The 20911-nt window shown below is 51.2% G+C and overlaps 1 protein-coding gene across 1 annotated transcript in view; it reads right to left on the bottom strand.

Moving 5' to 3' along the window:
- GCH1 (GTP cyclohydrolase 1) overlaps positions 1-15856 on the bottom strand; it is a 33533-nt gene extending 17677 nt beyond the window's left edge. Inside the window, exons 1-2 of the mRNA XM_044436650.1 lie at positions 15425-15856; positions 199-308 (exon numbers count right to left, since the gene is read on the bottom strand). Of these exons, the coding sequence (XP_044292585.1) occupies positions 199-308; positions 15425-15746 (432 nt within the window). The 5' untranslated portion in view covers positions 15747-15856. The remainder of the gene's footprint in view (positions 1-198; positions 309-15424) is intronic.
- Between the last annotated feature and the right edge of the window lie 5055 nt (positions 15857-20911).

The raw sequence follows: 20911 nt of genomic DNA, 5'->3' as shown, positions 1-20911 counted from the left end.
TACTGCCAGAGAAGATCCTCCCGAAACAGCCTTAGAAATCAGGCAGGAACATCTGGAGTGTTTCCTTAGGTGACCCCACACACCATGCACAAACCACACGAGTCCCCCAACAGCTGGAATGCACAGCTGCGCGGCCAGCCCAGGAAAGAGACAAAAGCACTGGGAACCACATACAGGTGGGGAGCTGGTTTAAATTACCTTTCCGATGAAGGGAACCAGGTGATGTTCACACATCGAAAACATGTCTATGTCCTTCACAATCACCATCTCGTCGTGGTCTTCATCGAATATGGCATCATTTAGCACATCTGGAATCAAGTCAGTATCATTAGCAGCAGTTGCAACCCAACCCACACCCTCCTTATCCCCATCCTTGATTGTGAGAATGCACAGACACCCCCTTCTTCTCAAACTGGATCTCAAGGCAGAGCGCATGCATGTTTGAACTCCACAGAACAATTAAAAATGAACGAGACAACTCCCAGACCATCTTCACGCCCAGGTAGGTAACCAAGGAAGGAGGCGGCTGCAGGGTGACAGGCAAATTATTTGTTTTTCAGCGCCAGGAGAAGACCTTTTTATTTAAGCAGCATTTTAAATGTTAATATTATTGATTTTATCTGGCCAGGGCGGCTTATTTTATATTGTATATTTGTATTTTATTTTAATGTATATATTTTAAAATGTTATTTATGATGTTTTAATTTATTGTTGTAAGCCGCCCCGAGGCTTCGGCGAATGGGGCGGCATAAAAATGTTTTAATAAATAAATAAATAAATAATAAATTAAAATCTGGCCTTAATCCTCGATCTTACACTGCCCCCGATTCTCTTCTGCCCCACTGATGTGTTGCACAAGCCTGTTACCGATTGTGCAACAGAAGGTTGCTTCTGGAACAATCCAAAATGAGCTGGAACCCTCTTTTCAGGAAGAAAAAGCTCGGCCTGGGTACAAGAGGTTCCACTTCCTCTAGGAAGCATGAAACCTCCCCTGGATGCAATGCCGTTGGCGGGAACCACCGTTTGTGGGGCGAAATTGGTGGGATGGAAATGACTCAGCAAGAGTAGACGGGCTCCGTGAGATTCCGCCCCCCATGAGATGACATATATTCCGTGCAGCTTTTCTATCTGGCAGAGGAATCAGCATCACAAAATGTTCAGCTTTCTTCCCTTTGCATTTTTATTTTTAGAGAAAACACACTTTCTGCACAATATGTATTTTTCATGCTGAAATGGCGGATAAATACAGAAACAAGTTTCCAGTCCTCATGGGTAAATGTGCATGAGCCAGTGTGGTGTAGTGGTTAAGAACATGGGACTGGGACTGAGAGGATCTGGGTTCAAGTCCCCGCTCAGCCATGGAGCCAACTGGGTGACTTTGGGCCAGTCACAGACTCTCAGCCCAACCTACCTCACAGGGTTGTTGTTGTGGGGATAAGATGGCAGAGGAGATGTAAGCTGCCTTGAGCCCTTTGTAGGAAAAAGGCAGGATATAAATTGAAAAATAAATAAATAAATGATGAAGGCTGAAGGACCTTAGCCAACATGACGGAGTTATGACTGGTGGCTGGTAAGTCAGAATTTGTTTCTCAGCCTCCCAGTGACCACACTGGGCTTATCCCTCAGCAAAGTGCATCAGGATCAGTTCCCCATCTGTAAAATGGGGATAAATAATGGCCCATCTAACACACCTGTGGTGAGGACAAGCAAACGGATTGGAAAGCAACTGGAAAAATTAACGTGCTGCACCAGCATCACCCATGGCCAATCCTGGTCATCTGCCCCAATCCCTCAGGATAAAAAGCGAGAAGGAATGGCTAGAAATCTGAGCTCATTTTGTACTTTTCACATGGCTCCCAAATACTTTGAAAAAGAGCCAGTCTGAATAAGAACAAAGGCTTGGCGGGGGGGGGGGGGAATCAATGCTTGTCCTTGTCTCCCAGTGACTAACGAACTAATATCAAAATTCAGCAGCAGCCCGGGCTCCTTTTCTTTGACCGCTTCCTCTGACACACACGTACAGACGCACCGGCCCCCCGCACGAACACAAACACCCTCACAAACGCCTGGGAGCCGCACAGGCCGAGCGCGATATGCTATCACGGCGGTTTTAATTTCCTGTGCGCTGCCAGGCAGAGGCAGGTATCCCTGGAGACAACGGTGGAGCAGCCACGCTGCATCCGTCCCCCGGCACGGTGTCTTCGGAAGGGCCGGGGGGGGGGGCGGGGAGAGGAGAGACCACTCGAGACAGCTGTGCTTGGGAGGGAGCCCTGAGGAAGATGGCCTCTTGAAACAGAGAAACAGAGCGAGGCAGAAGGGGCCTCCTGGGCCATCTAGTCTGACCCCCGGCTCCAGCCGGCTCCGCTCACAACATGCCCACCATGTGGATGTCCAGCCTATCCTTGAACACCCGCACCGATGGGGCCTCAATGACCTCCCGGGGAAGCCCATTCCACACCCTCGGGGTCCTGACTGTCAGGAAGGGCTTCCTGGCATCCAAATTGAGCCTTGGCTCCCTGAGCTTTGCTCCATTGGAGCGTGTCCTGCCTTCCTCTGCAGGGGAAGCTGCCCTTCGCATCAGCCGCCGGATTTGCCTCTCCCCCAAAGCCTGCGCACCCTCTTCCCGAACTCCGAGGGGCCATCGTCACACGGCAAGACGGCCCTCTGGGGTCCAGGCCCGGCAGGGCATGTGCACCAGGACAAGCCTGCACAGAGGGATGCGCAAGCAGCCCCGTGGGGGGCAAGCCAGCAGTGGGGAAGCCCCCCGGTTGGGGCAGGTCATCGGTGCCTGGCACACTGGATTTCTTAGCGGACTGCAAGGATCCACCACATGGGTCAGCTTAGCTACTTCATGTCCCAGCCTCTCAAAAGCTACGGCCAGTCTTTGGCCCAGCTCCTGGCTTTGGGGGGTCTTTGAAGCTTACATGCAACCAGGCCCGGTTTACGGTTCTGCTGCTAGTGCATAAAACCCCCAAAACATGGGAACAGGAGGGTGTCTTTTCCCTTAGCAACCTGTCCGGTCACGGAGTTCATCGGTGGTCCTTCATGGAACTAAGCCCTGAGTCTACCTGGAGCAGGGCCTTCAGCGCGATGGCTCCCTCCCTGCGCGACTCCCTCTCCTTGCACTGTTTTCGGAACACTTTGGAGTAGGAAAGGAGAGCAAAGTCCCCATGAAAGTAGAAGGTAAATCTTACTAAAGTTCAATTTAGATATTTGCAAGACAATTTAATGAGCATCTGCTGAGCAGTTTAGCCCCATTGAGTTCGGTGGGGCTTACATGCCATTTCAGTTTCTGCGATCCTGTACACACTTACCCAGGAGTAACCTCCCTTGCTCTCAATAAGACAATGTTAGAGTAGACCTGCATACGATTAAATAGCTCAAGGTCCAATCCTGTGCAAGAGTAAACAGGAAAAAGCTTACAATTCCCAGCATGCCCCAGCCAGCATAAGGTTAGGGTTCCAGGGCATGCTGGGAGTCTTCAACCCTTTTTAACTTGCACCGAATCATTTCCTTCAAGTCTACAACACATTTATTGTAGTACAAGCTGTTTTGGGCCAAAACTCCCATCAAATGCATGAAGTAGAACCCACAGCTGCCATGTTTCTATTTCTTTATAGGAGAGACTAAAGGGATAATTTTATCTGGTTGATTTTCTTCTAATTTTCTTTGTAATTTTATTAATCCCCTTGTAAAACAGCTTGAGCAATTTAGTGAATATACTTTAAAAAACAAATCAGATGTGAAAATCGCAGCATTCTGAAACCAGCTGAGGACGATTCAGACCTCACAATATATCTGTCCTGCTGTTGATTTGATAGCCACTGTTCTTACAAGAAAATTAACTTACAGAAAGACTCCTGCATGAAACTGTGGGGCTGGAATTAGTAAATGTCACTGCTTGCTTAGTTCTCAGTCTCCTATTCGCATTAGGACAGCAAAATTAGGACAGCTGCTGGAATCTTCTGTCCAAAATGGACACCAAAAGGCCTACACAGCTCCATTTTATGTTGACCACAACCCTGAGAGGTAGGCCAGGCTGAGAGGGAGCGATTGGTCCAAAGTCTAGAGCTGAACCTAGTCCCAAGCTCATCTCTCTGCATTGGTTCCCCTGCAACATTCTCTCTAGGTGCATGGGCATGAATTGGGTAATCCACACGTCCCATCTGCCACGATAACATATTTGTCTTTGAGGCGAGGAACGCACAGTGCTTAAGCACACACAACTGTGGCCAGATCGTTCTCTAATCACTTCGTGCAGGAGCAAAGTCTCCTCTGGCCCTTCATTAAGAAACTGCGCAATCAGGGATGTGCGGCTTGGAGCACTCAGAATTGCAGTCCGTGAGGCTGATGTGGCATTAAAGCAAAGAGAGAGAGCGAGAGCGAGAGCGAGAGAGAGAGAGCGGGGAAAGATCAAAACCCCGACAAGGAAGAGGAAGGGCCAGCAAGCAGCTTTCATTTCGAGATGGCGTCAGAAGGCAGTGCACCTGTTGCTCTAGGAACCATTGGCATCACTTTCGTGTCCCCAGGCAACGGCGGTCCTCTGCCACCAAGGGGCAGAGCGGCAGGACAAGCAGGCGAGGCTCGCACCCCACCAGGGCTGGCATCCAGCAACCTGAGAGTTTATTCAGTTCTGCCAACACAGGTGTTTGCTCCGGCCCTCGATGCGCACCTGGATGCGGTCTGCAAACGCATGCATAAGCTACCGACCGGCTTGCACTGCAGGCTTTCCCCCCCACCTGCCCCCCCCGGCTCTTTGCACCTCCCTCCCTTCCTCCTCATTTCCCAAACAAGAGCAGCGCAGGCACGCTGAATCAGCATGAGACTTTGGAAGCACAGAGTTCCAGTCCTCAGCTCTCCGACTCGCTGGCTCAGGACTGAACCTACCTCTCAGGGTTGTTGTGAAGATAAAAAGGAGGGGAGCAGGCCAAGGCATGTCCCTTTGGGCTCCTTGGAATAGGTAAATCAACTCTGAATGCCTACCGCACCGACGTACGTGACGGCTGCAATTCCCATGATCCCCAGCCAGCATCCCCACTGTGAGCACCAGTTACTGGTGGTGCTGTTTATTAATGCTGCAGTGCTTTGGAAAGGGATAATGTGTTTGGCTCTGACTTGGGCACTGCAGGTAGGTAATATTAACCGATGTCCTTTTTCACTGAAGTTGCTTTTGCTGAATGAATTTAAATCGTTGCAATGTTAGTAGCAGTGAGGTGAACGTTTTGGGAGTTGCTATGATGGTAGAGATGAATATTGCATGCGATTCATTGTTCCACATTCTTGCTTTCTGCATTATTACTATATTTGCATTATAAAATGTAGCACATTGTTAAATTACGTGTTACAAAAAGATCTTCTACGCACTTCATCCCGAGGAACATTCATGCCTTATTTAACTCCCAAACCCAGCATGGCATGGTACCAGTTAGAGGGTTCACTGCTGCTGAATACCAGACAGTGCATTACAAAATTTTGACAACGCTTTCATTGGTTGAAATTTTACAACAGCTTGTTTGCAACCACAGCTCTGACTGGCCCCATTTCTTCGGAGTTAGTGGGCCTCTTTTAACAAGCACGGTGGACTCCAACTTTTGGAGGGAGGTGGACGAAGTCCAGGTCACCTGCAACTCTTGAGGTCCATGTTCTCTCTCTCTCTCTCTCTCTCTCTCTCTCTCTCTCTCTCTCTCTCTCTCTCTCTCTCTCGCGCGCGCGCGCGCGCGCGCGCGCGCACACACACACACACACACACACACACACACACACACAGAGTCTACCCCTCCAAGTCCACAGTACCGGTCATTTGTGTCACAAGCAGAAATTGTGGGGCCCAACACAGGCAAGACTACAAAAAGCGCTTGCACTCTGCAGCTGGGTCAAAGACCTTGCTTTCTCAGAGTGTTCCGCGTTGGAGAACCGATCAGAGCTTGGACTGACGCTTCATCTAAGCAGCAGCCGCTCGGAAGCAGCAAGCCGATCGCAGGAGACGGCATCTGCTTGGCTTTTTCCACTGTACCACTTCCGCATCCCTCAACTCCAGCGCTGAACTGTTGCAGTAACTGAAGATTCCTTGATGATCACCATGGCTCTGCGCTGGGGAGATCCCCCCCGGAAGCTCCGGCAGCTATCTGCTCAGTTGTAACGTGGCATAAATCACTCTGGGTGCTCTGAGTCTGGCCCACCTCACAGGGCTGTTGTGAAGGTGAGGGCAGAACGGGAAAGGAGCAGAAGAAGGATGGGACAAGAAAGAACTGCATACAGGAATATTTTGCTTTTCGTAGTTTTGGTGTTTGTTTTTTCTAAGCCATCCAGAGACTTTAGTATAGTTAAATAAACAAATTAAAAAAATAATACAGGGTCTACAGACTAGGATTTTTGATATGGAGTTCTATTTTTGGAAGGTGATTGCAAACAAATTGTTTTGTGGCATTAACAAAGCTTAAAATGTATACTACATAGATCCATTTGGGGACAACAGCCCCAAAATGTGTACTGAAGCTGTGATGAATACGGTTACCTTTTTTTTAAAACAAAATGCTTGGGCATAGTGCCTTATGGCCAAAGCCTGATTTCATTAATTGTTAAACCTACAAATTTAGGATGTGCTGTTCCCAGGAACACAGTGCATGCCCACCACATGGTTTAAATCTCTAGGTGCCAAGATTCTGCATAAAACCCATGCCTGCTTCCCCACATTCTCCCTATCCAGACAAGCGCGACCTGTTGAAATTCTGCCTGTCAAGCAACTGGGACATCACAATGAAGCCTGTTGCATACAGAAATACAATTCAAGTAGCATAAACTTTATTTTGGAGATGTTTTTGAAAAACAACCTCAACAGGAAAATAAGGCCCTTCTCTAGGCAAAAGGGGACAAGAGCGTTTCTACCATCCAGGGCGATCACTTTTGAGAGGGAGCCGCGATCAAGTCGAAATCCCGTTAGTGGGACACGGCGTAAGCGTCCCCCTCAAAGCGTCGACGGATCCAACAGGCGGCAAACACGGCAGATGGCAGCTCCTCCGCTTGGTTTTCCTGCCAAAACGGTGTTCACGGGAAAGGTGACACACGATAGACAACAAGGTTTGGCTCTGTCATCACGGTGAGGTTCGGCATCATGCGCATGGGATCGAACGTTTGGAGAGCATCTGCGTGTCCCCCCAACAACAGCAGAGCAAGAAAAAGGGTGCGCTTGAGCACAGGTTACTGGAAAATGGAGAGCGAAGGGCTGTTTTCAAGATGCTTTCAGAAACAAACAGCCGCTCCATTTTCCACAAAGCTTCTGCTCGGAGATAAACTGAACGACGAAAGACTGTAACAGACATGAAAGGCTTATGCCCAGCCGTGACCTTCAGCTTGCAGCTGCTTGGAAAACCCACATAATTTTAATGCCACATAGATAGTACTCACATGAGAATCAACCTAGCCCCACAAGGGATGCCCGGGGCTCATGGAGAGGACACTGAACCTTCGTCCTTGGAAGACCCCGACTGCTTGCCCTCTGAAGGAGAGGCCACGGGGTCAGGATTAGGAAGGCACCACGAGGATTTCACCTCTGCAAGACCCAGTTCCCCAAGAAGATCTCGGGACGGCTCCACGGTGCCCAGTGGAGCTTGCCTGGGCTCCCCGAGGACTCTGGCCACGCCAACACGCCCACAGCTTCAGAGTGCCAGGATGGGCCAGCTCTCTTCGAGAGAGAACGTTGTGCAAAGGGTTAATTACGTTTTAGCCAGACCTGCACGTGTCTCGCCTGGCAATGACCAGGGGAATGTCTGCAGTAGACAACTTCTACGGGGACTGACCCAAAGAAGCTGCTAAGAGCGTCGTTCTTCACTTTGCTTCCTCTTAACAGCTGTCAAACGCTGAGCTGTCAAGACAAGCCAAACCCCTGCGTGATCTTCACTCACAAAAGCGGGCGGCTGGTGGAGCAACCCCTTTGCAGTGGGACCCTCTAAATCCATAGAGTCATAGAAGAGTTGGAAGGGGCCATGGGGACCACCGAGTCTAAACTCCACGCTACACCATCCCACCCAGATGGCTGTCTGGTTTCTTTTTGAACATCTGGGAGGGGGGAGGGCTCGAGCTTCATTCTCATCAGGATCCTTGCACCTTTCCACCCGCTTCCCAAGATTCTGGGTGCTTGGGGAGCGGAAAAGAGTAAGCGTCTCCTTTTATGGCAGTACAGAGATTGGCAACAGCTGCCAGAACTCTGGTTCCTTTTAACCAGAACTCTCTGGTTCCTGGTTCCAGAGAGGTCTGCCTGGCACCGATGTTATTTGTTTTTCGGCGCCAGGCAAAGACCTTTTTATTCAAATGCTATTTTAATTGTTAATATTATTTATTTATTTTATTCTCTGGCCAGGGCGACTTAATTTCTACTGTTAAATTATATTGTTCGATAGGATGTTATTTATTTATGTTTGTGAGCCGCCCCGAGGCGTCGGCAAATGGGGCGGCATAGAAGTTCCCCAAATAAATAAATAAAATAAATAAAAAGGATTTTGGGTCAGAACCGTTTTTTTCCCAGCAAAGTCGTATCTATTCATGCCTACCTATGCCCTTTTCAAAGAGCCTGGAATAGCCCTGTCCAAAAGCAAAAACCCTACGAGCAAATTTTCTGCACCTAGAAGGGCGATGAGCCGAAGTGTTGCTTGGGCACTTTGAAGGTGCAGGAAAAACTGGGGCGCTCATGACTAACGGAAGTCCTGGCCACTCTGCCATACTTACTGGCCCCTGCAGGGGGCTTGCTTGGCAGCAGGGGAGCTGCCACTCCGGCAGAGCAGTTCACGAGCCGTTTGGCACAACCCACGACCGTCCCCACAGCAAGCAACCCTGCAGGAATCGGGCGGGTTCGCTGGCGTGACATCGCACGGTAGCTCGTCACTCACAGGGAATCGCTGTGTCACGTGAACCCAGCTATGGACACCTCGCTGCGGTTTCCAGCCCCATGTGGCGTTTTCCGTGGTGCTGAGCTCTTCCTGCCTCACATCCCTGCGCCCTCCTGTTCAAGCTCTGACCCACAGCCGTGCCCTCCAGGCCAGGCTACAGAGGGGGTCGCGAAATAACCCACTGGCCACAAAGCCACCATTTCGCAGCTTCCCTGAGCCTGTCAAGACTTCAGGATTCGCAACAGGCTCCGAGGTGCCGTAGGCCAGTTGAAAATACCAGATGGAGAGAGACAGAAACAAGTTAAGTCTTCCATGATGAGTCTTTCCTATGAACGTAAATAAGGTAATACAGGGAAATGAGAGAGCAAGATTTCTGGACCGGCACCTGGGCCATCCAGGTTCTGGTCTCCACTGCGTTGTGAGCCCACTCAGTGACGTTACACCACTCGCCCACTCTCAGTCTAACCTACCTCACAGCGTTGTTGTTGTGAGGGTAAAATGGAAGGGGGAGAAACGTGCAAGCCCTCCTGGGTTCCGCGCAAGAGGAAGAAAGTCAGGATATAAATAATAATTAACTGTCCAGAGAGTGTTGGCTATAGGGTGGTATAGAAATGAGGATGAGGACGATGATAAAACAGTTATAAAGACAGCATTGGCAGTCCCTGTATCCTCCGAACGACCAGGACAGGCAGAGCTACACTTTTGGGGTAGATGTTCACAGCTATACCTTGTGATAGAGAGTAAATGAAATTTCTTTAATAAAAATATCCTCAAATATAACCTGACTGACTTCAGCCTACATGAAAATCTGCATTCAGCAACTGTGTATGAGTTGAACAAAGGTTGTCATTGAACCGTGGTTTGCTGTTGTCTGAACTCAGCTGTGCTAACAGGAAGCCCATGAAGACAACCCGTGGTTTCCTGCTGGATTGTGAACTGTGGGTTGTTGACCATGGTTTGCTATCTTGGCTGAGTTCAGACAGCATGATAACCGTTGTTACAACAATAACCCACAGTTCAGTGAAAACCTACACTCAACCCATGTCATGTTGTCTGAACCCATCAACTCCTTCATAAAATCAACTATATTCAAAGTTACTTCTATGTTGTTGTTGTTAGTTGCGAAGTCGCATCAGACCCATTGCGACCCCATGGACAACATTCCTCCAGGCCCTCCTGTCCTCCACCATCCGCGGAGTCCACTTAAGCTCACACCGACTGCTTCAGTGACTCCATCCAGCCACCTCATCCTCTGCCATCCCCTTCTTCTTTTGCCATCTATTACTTCTATATCTGATTTAAATACACAACTTCAGGTTAGAACTTTGTATTCTGTTAAATCAAACTTGAATAAAATCCAGTAAATATATGAGATTCTTCCTATTTTTATCCCAGGCAGTTAGTAATTGTTTCACCATCAACACATTTCTTAAGCAGTACAGTTCCTTCACTTTATTAAATTTTGCCTTAATTTTTTTTCCTAGAGTCAACGGATTGGACTCCGAATTCACTGGGCACCCTTGTTGTTGCGGCGTGTGGTTGATTCCGACTTATGGCACCCCGTGAATGAAAGCCTCCACACTGTCCTACTCAGCTCTTCTGAATCCAAGGTCGGGGCTTCCTTTAGGGAGTCCATCCATCTCATATTGGCTGCCCCCCTTAAACACTGCAGAACTCGATAACCCAGTGCCTAAAACATTATCTCTGTACATCTATTGGGCTTTACAGAAATAAAATCAATTTTATTTTTATTCCTACTCTCACCTACTACAGTGACTTGGTCTTCCGCCATTACAAATTAATCCAAGATTAAGTTGAATGCATCGCCAACATTTTGGATACTCTCTTTATAGAACCTGGATGCCCCAAAACAAACAAAGCCTTTGCTGGATTAATTTTAAAGATCTGATGCAGCTATTTCAATATTCTGAAATAAACACTCTCTTTCTTGATCTGAGAGTTAACTGCATTATTTACTGATCTATGTATGCCAAAAGCCATTTTTTTCCTGCGGGGGAAAAATGCAAACGACAGTTTACGTAACCCTCCCACACTCCAATGCAACATGCCTGTGATTTCTCATGTTCTTTTAAGCACTGGTCAATAGGAGACAGCCTCAATTGCAAAATGTGGGGTGGAGGAAAAGTTGGTCCGTTGATCTTCCCAGGATTGTCCCATATCTTGGCAATTCCAGGCTATCTCCCAGTTCTTTTCCTCTGGTGGAAAAGCAGGAAGGACGCTGCTCCTCCGGCATCTCTGCAGTTTCAGAGCTCCAACTGCTAAAATTCCTTGCCACAAGGAATGCATCGTGCACATTTTTGGGCTTAGCTTGGTTGGACTCAAGACCTGGGGGCTCGTGAGAGGAATAGAAGTGGATTTTGAGGAGGGTTTGAAGGAAAAAAGGTGGGGGGGGGTTTCTGGGAGGCCGATGGAGGAATACGGATCAGCAAAATATTGCCGGAATCAATTATAATTTATATTAAAAGGCATTTTTATACTGCTTTTCAGTTCTAACCACGGTGCTCTAAACAGTTTACACTGAAAAAAAACAAATCAGAAAACAGAAAGAAAGGAGAGCTATTATCTGAAGGTTCAGTCCTGCACCCGAGTAGTAGTTCCATTAAAAGCCAAGGAGAATAAGAATGCTTTCACTGTTTGCATGATATTTTCCAAGAATTCCTTAACCAAGGTGCTGCTACAGAAAAGGCCCTGCTCTACCTTTCAACCCACTGAGCCTCTCTTGGTGGTGGGACAAAACCAGGTCTCCAAAGAGGATCCTAACACACAAACAGGTTCACACAGGAAGCAGCGCGCTTGCAGGTATCTTGGGCTCAGGCCTGCCATTCCTGGAAGGCAGAACGTTTTTCTTCTTTGAGATGCAGGCAGGCATGCTAACAGTACAGTCATCACTCTGGTTAACAATGGAGCAGTATGAAACGTTGGCTTCTGCCAACCCCGGGACTGGGTTCATACAGCACATTAATCCCCCAACTAGCCTGAGCTTCTGCGGGGGAGGCTGGAATCATAGGAGAGAGAGAATAGGGTAGAATAGGAGAGTTGGAAGGGGCCTTGAAGGCCATCAAGTCCAACCCCCTGCGGTTGCAGGACACCAAGTCACACCACCCCACTCCGGTGGCTGCCCAGTTTCTTTCTGAATGTCCCCAGTGTGGGAGAGCCCCCCACCTCTCCAGGCATCTGGTCCCACTGCCACATTGCTCTGACAGTGAGGAAGCTTTTCCTGACGTCCAGCATGAATCTGGGTTGTTGCAACTTGAACTGATTACTCCGTGTCCTGCACTCTGGTATCAGCAAGACGAGATCTTGACCTCCCTCTTTGTGGCAGCCTTTGGGGTCCTTATAGAGGGATATCATGTCCCCCCCCCCCTCAGTCTTCTCAAGGCTGAACATGCCCAGTTCTCTCTGTCCCTCCTCCAGCACATCTTTGCAATGTCAGCCCTTTCAAATTTGCTAAAATTCTAGAAACACAGACTGGTAGAGTTGGAAGGGGCCATGAAGGTCATCGAGTCCAACCCCCTGCGCTTGCAGGACACCACGTTACACCATCCGACTCCGGTGGCTGCCCAGTTTCTTTCTGAATGTCCCCAGTGTGGGAGAGCCCACCATCTCTCCAGGCAGCTGGTCCCACTGCCGTATTGCTCTGACAGTGAGGAAGCTTTTCCTGACGTCCAGCCTGAATCTGGGTTGTCACAACTTGAACTGATTATTCTGTGTCCTGCACTCTGGCATCAGCAAGAAGAGATCTTGACCTTCCTCTTTGTGACAGCCTCTGAGGTCCTTATAGAGGGATAAACTTAGTAAACTTATTTATTTGTTCACGTGTTATATGCCGCCTATAACTGCTCAAAAGGCCTCATGCAGTAAACAGCACATTACATTAAATCCTCCATGGCCGGGCATGTCATCTGAACCAGGGAAATACGCCAAGCCATGGTTAAGTCAAAAGAAACCCTTGCCAAGAAAGGGCTGTCGCTCTGGCCAAGAGGCCCTGGCCAAGAATGAGGTGCCCAAGCAGGACTTGCATGGTGTCACTAGATTCCCGACGCCACACTTTATTTATTTATTTATATTGCGATTTATATCCTGCCTTTTTCCTACAAAGGGCTCAAGGCAGCTAACATCTTTCTCCTCCTCCATCTTATCCCCACAACAACACCCCTGTGAGGCAGGTTGGGCTGAGAGTCTGTGACTGGCCCAAAGTCACCCAGTTGGCTCCATGGCTGAGCGGGGACTCGAACCCAGGTCGTCTGAGTCCCAGTCCCACGCTCTTAACCACTACACCACACTGGCTCTGGAGAGAGCAGGGTTGCTCGCAAGTAATCCCACTCTTCCAGCACCAGCAGAAGCACAAAGGAAAGCTACTGGATCAAGACATCTGCCACACGTTCAGCTCCTGCCAGGCAGCAGGGCGAGGCGGCCCAGCCCTGCTGCGGCTGAGAAAAAGCCACTCTGCTCTCGTCCTTCTGATCTGCTCTTCTGCGCTTGACAGAAGCACAGGGTGGGGAAAAACACGACAGCTGCTAAAAGTGCCACTTGTAACAATAAAAGGCTTGTAAACTATGCTGAGAAATTCAACAAAGTCCTGAATTTAATTGATAAAGTTCCCATCATGCATGCACAGAGGCGCGATCTTAAGTTGTACGCGTCCAGGAAAACACTTTGAAAAGTCCCGGTCCATGCTAGCAAACACGTTGCATTCAGCACGGAAGAGTCGGACTAGAATGCCAACTGCTCCCAACTAGCATAGCCATTGGAGTCCGAGTGATGTAATGGTAATTTAACAGGTCAAAGTCAACCATGTGAAAATTTGCCCACCAGAAATGCAGCAGGAAAAGTTTCTCCTTGCCTTGGCACAGCCGTTCGGCATCCCATGAACTGGGAACAACGCACCTTGTGCCCCCCACCTTGTGCTTCTCCCCACCCCCACCACTGCAAGTCCTGAAAAACCAGGAAAACCCAGCTTCAGGACAGAAATGGAAGTGAACGAAGAGTCTTGCCCTCAGGCACCTGAGCAAATAAACGCCTGGATGGATTACTGAGTGACCTCCAAACCCTGACACAGCTTTTATTTTGGGGTGGGGGTGGAGGAATGCTTATCTGTTAATGGCAGACCACTTCTGGTTCACACATAGGGTGCGATCCTGCAAAAGTTTAGACAGAAAAGCGTCCTGATGCCCCAGAATTCCCATGGCTGGCTAGGGAATTCTGGGAGCTGCTGGATTCCCACCCCCCTCTGAATAGGAAGACGATTTTACCCTTCACTAGGTTATTCTAGGTGGATAAAATGTTCCAATTGTTCTGCATTTCCTGCCCTGCTGTAAATCTAACATCAACTCTGTAAAGTTGGTATTATTGTCTCCCAATGCAAGGAAAATGACAATCAAAGCTGTTAATATTAAATTTACTTATACCCCACCTATTTCCAGTGCTGGAGGACAGTCTGCATAAGCCCCTCTAGAGTGCCTGGCAGAGGCAGGATACAAATCCAGAAATTCCTAACTCTCAGATCCAGTGCTTTGAAATTTTATTTTAGTACGTGGACATTTTATTTCAATATACTAAACTGGAAAACTGAAGTAGCATTTTAAGGGACAGAGCATCGTGTCAACTCTGGGTGACTTTGCAACTTTGTTGTCTAGTAAACTGAATGGAAGCCAGAATAACTTTATTCTTTATGGGAAGCAAGAGTCCACCTGCGTGTTTCTTCCCTGCAGATCCCTAAAATTTTATTTATTTATTTATTTAAAACATTTCTATGCCGCCCCATTCGCAAAAAGTCTCGGGGCGGCTTACAAAACAGAATCGTTCACACAATGAACCTTAAAAATTTTGGAGACATTTCGGCACGGTATAAAACCCAATATAAAACCCAATAAATAATTAACAATTAAAATAACTTTTAAATAAAAAGGTCTTGGCCTGACACCAAAAAACAAATAACAAAGGCACCAGGCGGACCTCTCTGGGGAGCACATTCCATAGATGGGAGACTTTAGACCCAGGAAGAAATGCAGACTTCTGAAGCACCTTTTCAGTTACTGATTTCATTGGAAAGGCATTATATACAAAAGAGCTGCTCTTCTCTCAATCTCCTTCACTGTTCGGAACAAACAGCACTAGCGCCATGACAAACGTCTACCTTGCAGGGATGCTGTTAGGATTCCTGCAATGACATACCGCACTTTACCAAAGTGCTTATTTGGTAGTTACATCCCACCTTTGCCTCCCAGTAGTTCAATGTGATCTTTCTCTTTCCCATTTTTTTCTGCACAAAGGCGACCCTGGGCGACAGGTTAGGTCCAGAGGCCCACGCCACCCGGGGGAGTTTCATGGGCCAGGAGGGACTGGAGCCCGGATCTCCGCGGCCCGGCCCAGCCCTTCACCAGGACACCGCACGTGCTCCCCAAAACCACACCTCGCGGGCGCGCGTCCTGACTGACTGCAGGTGATGCCTTGCGCAAGGGGCAGCCCCTGCCCACCTCGCGGGGCTGTTGTGCGCGCGAACCGCGGCCGCCGGGCCCCACCTGTGATGGTCTCCTGGTAGCCCTTGGTGAAGAACTGCATGGCGGTGGCGGCGCGCCAGGGCGTCTTGAGCAGCCCCTGGCGCTGCGGGTCCTCGCCCAGGGCGCGCAGGATGGTGGCGTAGGCGGCCGCCAGCCCCGGCAGGTTCATCTCGTTGTCCTCCTCGCTGCGGGTGCGCTCCTCCTTCCAGCTCTCCAGAGGGTGCGCGCTGGCGTCGGCCTTCGCGCACCGGGAGGGCTCCGCGGGGCGGCTCGGCGGCGCCTTCTCCGCCGGCGCGTAGCCGTTGTAGCTGGCGGTGCGCAAGGGCGGCTTCATGTTCTCCATGTGCTCCAGCGGGGCGGCTCCCGGGCGTGCGCCCCGGAGGCTCTGGCGCCGACGGGGTCGCGCCCGCGGAGTCCGGGTCGGGCGCGCCGAGGGCTGCGCGCGTCAGCGGGACTTTCGCGGCCACCAGACCCCGGAGAGCCCTGCCCGCCGCGGGCAGCCCCCCTCGGCCGCCGGAGAGTGGCCCCGGCGGGGCGCAGGAGCCGCTCGCTCGCCTGCCTGCCTGCCCGCGCGGTGGAGCGCAGCCCTTGCGCCCGGATCGCTCGGCGGGCGGAGGAGCGGGAGAAGAGCGCGGCGTCCCCGGAGCGCCCGCTGCGCGCCTCGCTTTCTCCTCCGTGCCGGCCCGGCCCGCTTTATAGCGCGGGCGGCCGCGGCCGTGCCCTCGCTCATTGGGCCCCGCCGTGCGTCACCGGCCCCGCAGCCTGTAGGAGGTCCGGGCCGGCGAGATCAACAGGCGGAAGCGGCTGGCAGTGCGCGAGCGGGCGGCGGCGGCGGCTGGAGGGGCCGCGCCCCCTGCGCGGCGGGGAGCCGGTCCCGGGCCGAGGGACTCCTCCCGGTCGCGGCCGAGGCGAGCGGCGGGCGGCCCCCGCGTGGGAAGCGCCGCGTCGTCCCGGGCCGGGGGATCCCTGCGGAGGCGCCTCCGACGGAGCTCGCCTGGCCCGCCTGCCCCGCGCAGACCAGGCGCAGCCGTGGCGGAGGAGCCCTGCGTGAAGAGGGGCCTGGAAGCCCTCCTCGCCCGGCTTTCCCGGGGCCCGGCAGCCCCATCACGGCCACCTGCTGCAGCGGCGCTTCCAAGCGCTCTGGCGCGTCTGTGCGCGGTGTCCTCGAGGAGGCCTTTTCCCAAGGACCCTCCGCTCTCAGAAGGGGCTGCAGCGGAGAGCGGAGAGGCGGGCGCTGCACTTCAGAACAGCCTTCAGGCAGAGAGATTGGGAGGGGAGCCGTGGCAGACGGAGCGGGGGGGCGGGGGGCAGAAGCCGGCTCATCCTTGGCGGGGCGATGGCAAAGAAGTCAGAAGCAGCCCTGCCAACACATGACTCGTGCCAGCAAATGCTGCTTTACACCTATGGGTGCAGGTGCGTGGTTGCTGTTACGCGCCATGAAGCGGTCTCCAACTTATGGTGGCCCCAGGAATGAGGACCCTCCGAAATGTCTGGACTGGGCCTGCCCTGCCCAGCTCAGCTCTTGGGAACTCAAGGCTGCGGCTCCCTGGATGGAGTGAGTCCCTCTGCTTTTCCTCCTCTCCTCCTGCCCTCTGCTTCCCACAGCACTGTCGTCTTCTGCAGGAGTCTCGCCTGCTCGGGTTGTGCCTGAAATAGGACAGCCTCCATTTTGTCACGTCTGCTTCCGGGGCAAGTTCTGGCTCGAGTTGATCCAGGACTGCCTTGTTCGTCCTTCTGTCAGTCCAGGTTATTCACAAGCTCACCTCCAGCTCCGTGTTTCACATACACGAACTGTTCTCCTGGCACTGTCTAACTTTTGGCCCCTAGCAATAGAAAATAAACGTGCTCCATCAGCTATGGGGTGTCATTCGGAGACTGTCATCTCCGGAAGAATCATCCCCTATTTCTTCCACCTTTCCTCCTAAGACTTGGTCTCTCGCACGACATTTGCTGCCCTCCTCTGGACACATTCCAGTTTGTCAATGTCCTGAGAACTGCGGGGATCCGAACCGAGCATAGTAATCCGGGTGAATCAAGGCGGAGAATAGGGTGGGAGAGACAGCCTTGAACTTGGAAGAGCTGAAGGGAGCTGCCATAGGACCTTCTGGAGGGCTTTCGTTCAAAGGGTCGCCGCAAGTCAAAGACAACTTGATGGCACATCACAACAACAAAAACCATTGCTTCTCGTGACCTGGACACTGCTCCTCTCATGAAACATCCTAGAATTCTTTTTTTTAAGTCAATTTTATTATTGTTGTTCTACAAACTAACAAAAAGAAACTAAAAAACATCAATCATCAGAAACATCAAACCTACTGGGTCAGCCCCCTAATTTTTTTTTTTATAGCAAGCCATAAACATATTCAAGTCTACGCATAGTCCCGTTTCTCTAGCCAATAATAAAAAGAGTTCCAAGTTTGATAGAAGTATGTAACCTCTTTCCCCTTCAGAGACAAAGTCAGCCTGTCCATTTCAGCGCAGTCCAAGATCTTTTTTAAAATCAGCTCATCAGTGGGTGGTTCTTCACTCCTCCAGTGTTGGGCAAATGCAATCCTTCCCACAGTGATTACATGTAGATACATCCTAGGATTCTGTTTGCTTTTTATCTGTGGCATCAAGTCCTGTTTCTCTCGGACTGACCTTGAATCCTGGTTGGTATTGGCTGCCCCTTCCAGGGACATGTCATCTGCAAATTTCAGGAGCAAACCCTCTCCTTCACACTATTTTTAAAGATGTTACACGACTCGGGGCCCAGGACAGAATGCTGCACCGATGCACCTGTCAAACCTCTCCGAGCTGACAAAGCAGCACCGGTCACAATCCATCCAGTCTGCTGCAGACCCAGTGCAGGCATAATGGAGCCCACATTTTACTGGTCATCTGTGCTCAGCACCTCCTGAAAGAGGGTTTGCTCATGACCAGGCCTGGGAGGTTGTCCATGTGGCGAGTCCCCTCTGTGCAAAGCAGCGGCTCCTCCAGAAGGCACCTGCCCGCACATAATGCACACCTGGGGAAACGCTTCGCAACACTGGCCGTGCATACCCTGGAAACGTGTCCTGAAATTGCCCCAGATCTTCTAAAAATTGCACTTCTTGCTTATTGGAATCAATCCTGAGTCATTCGGCGAAATTATTTATCATATGAAACCGCTGGGAGAGGTCATCCAGAGGTTTGGGCTACAGAGTCACCAGCACGCTGCTGACACCCAGCTCTACCTCTCTTTTACCTCGAGTGCAGGTGAGGCAGTGGCTGTCCTTAACAGGTGCCTGGCTGAGGTAATGGGCTGGATGAGGGCCAATAAACTGAGGTTCAATCCGGACAAGACAGAGGTCCTGTTGGTGAGCAGTTCTGCCCCCAGATAGGTGTTTCCAACCCTGTCCTGGACGGGGTTGCACTCCCTCGAAAGGACAGGGTCCGCAGCTTGGGAGCGCTCCTCGACCCGAGCTGTCCCTGGAGTCTCAGGTGATTGCAGTGGTGAAGAGCGCTTTCTTTCAGCTTCGGCTGGTCCATCACCTGTGCCTAGCAAGGTGACCCATGCTCTGGTAACTTCCTGATTGGATCACTGTAACACACTCTATGTGGGGCTGCCCTTGAAGATGGTCTGGATACTTCAATTGGTCCAGAATAGAGTTGCCAGGATGTTAACGGGGACCAGAAAGTATTCACATGTAACACCGGTCCTCTATCACACTGGTTATCAATTGCAGTCCAGGCCCAATTCAAGGTGCTGATAAAGCCCTAAACGGCTTGCGTCCCAGGTGCCTGAAGGAGCGTCTTCTTCCCTATCTGCCCTTCTGCCCCTTGAGACCTGAGGCAGAGGTCCTTCTTCGGGGGCCCTCCTTGAAGATTAGGAGAGTGGCTACCCAGAGAAATGGTGGATGGGGTATAAATGATAAATAAATAAATCCACCCCACATCCCAATTGTGGTCTTCCTGAAGGCTTCTGGTGGGAACTGGGAGGAGGAGGAGCTTGGACTGGCAGGCCCTTGATCTGGCCCAGCGGAGCTCTTCTCAGGTCCTTAGGCTGCCACATTCATTTTAAAATAGTGCTGGAACAATCCATTAGCAAAGCTCAGTTTTCCAGTTTCCAATGAAGAGCCCTCCTTTCGATGTATTCCTTCCCCAGGGCCGTCTCGACGCGTGGGCCTGAGGGGCACTTGCCGGTGGGCCCCATACTCATCTGTGTATGCTAACCCTTGGAAAATTGGAAAACTTCCACAATTAACAGTAGTTGTGGTTGTCGTAGGGGCCCCAGGACACTGCTTTGCCCGGGGCCCATCAGGCTGTTAAGACGGCCCTGACCCTCCCTGGGGTGTCCCCACAGAAGCACCATCTGTTGTAGCTGCCATGAGATTTCAGTCTTGGAGCAGGCCCTCTGTAAAAAGAAGGCCCGCCTTTGCCTGTCCAGCAGCGCCAGGGTCCCCGCTGCCGTCTGCCGCACAGCAGAGAGGAAATTATAGGCTGCTAGCACAGAGCACGGGAGCCGTGTCACAAATGCACATGAGTGACTCATTTCCTCTCCACCCCTTGGATGCTACTGACAATACAAATGACGGAGAAATTAGGCACAGGGGGCGGCTTGCAGGCCCCCAACCTCACAGCAGTCCAGCTGCAATCCATGCAGCTGCAGCGAGACAAGATGGTCACAGCTGGGCCAGAAGAGCAAACGATGCCCATCCTCCCCGGCCCCCGCACCCCAAGCTATGGTCGTAACACGAAAAGCTTGGCCAAGTCGTTCTGGCTCCGGTGATCAAGCACGACCCATTTGCTGCCCAAATGAGTGGCAGAGGAGTGTCCTCATTTTGTACTACCGATGCTCTGGGACACCGCCGCTGCCACTTTCTGGCAGGCACGGTGCAAAGAGGCAGCAGCCCTCCCCCACCCCCTCCCCTGAAGTGGTACAATCCAGGGCGGGTGGGAGGCTGCAGCCCTGCCGTTTCCACAACCCGACCATTGCCCAACATCGCTCGGGGGTGGGGGAGGCAGTCACAGGCTCACCATCCAACCCAGAAGTCATGCCTTTAGCTCCCTCGACTGGGTGCACCGAGAACGGGATGGGTGGCCAGGCCCACAGGGACGAAGTTCCAGGCTCCATGCACTTCATGTCTGCAACTTATCTTTGTGCAGCTTATGCTGGGTTTGAGACGGATCCCCCCCACCCCCAGTGTTTTAATCATTAGATGCCTGCCTTGTGAGAGGGGCGCTGCAGATTGGATGAGGTGCCTATGTCACGTCTATTTAAATCCTGAAAATCAAGGATGTTGTGAGCTGGGCTTCTCCCTCCACACATTCAGAAGTTGGACCTTTTTGCTTGCATCGTGTTCTTGACTGACCAAAAAGCACAAAACACCCGAATGAATCTCTGAGTGGTTTAGAAACATAGAAACAGAGCGAGTCAGAAGGGGCCTCCCGGGCCATCTAGTCTGACCTCGGCACCAGCCGGCTCCGCTCACGACGTGCCCACCAGGTGGACGTCCAGCCTATCCTTGAACACCCTCACCGATGGGG

This window comes from Varanus komodoensis, unplaced genomic scaffold (genome assembly GCF_004798865.1).
Source record: "Varanus komodoensis strain SLA01 unplaced genomic scaffold, ASM479886v1 scaffold3, whole genome shotgun sequence".
NCBI classification, from domain to species: domain Eukaryota; kingdom Metazoa; phylum Chordata; class Lepidosauria; order Squamata; family Varanidae; genus Varanus; species Varanus komodoensis.
The sequence above is the reverse complement of the archived record's forward strand: the minus strand, read 5'-3'. Positions and strand labels throughout refer to the sequence as shown.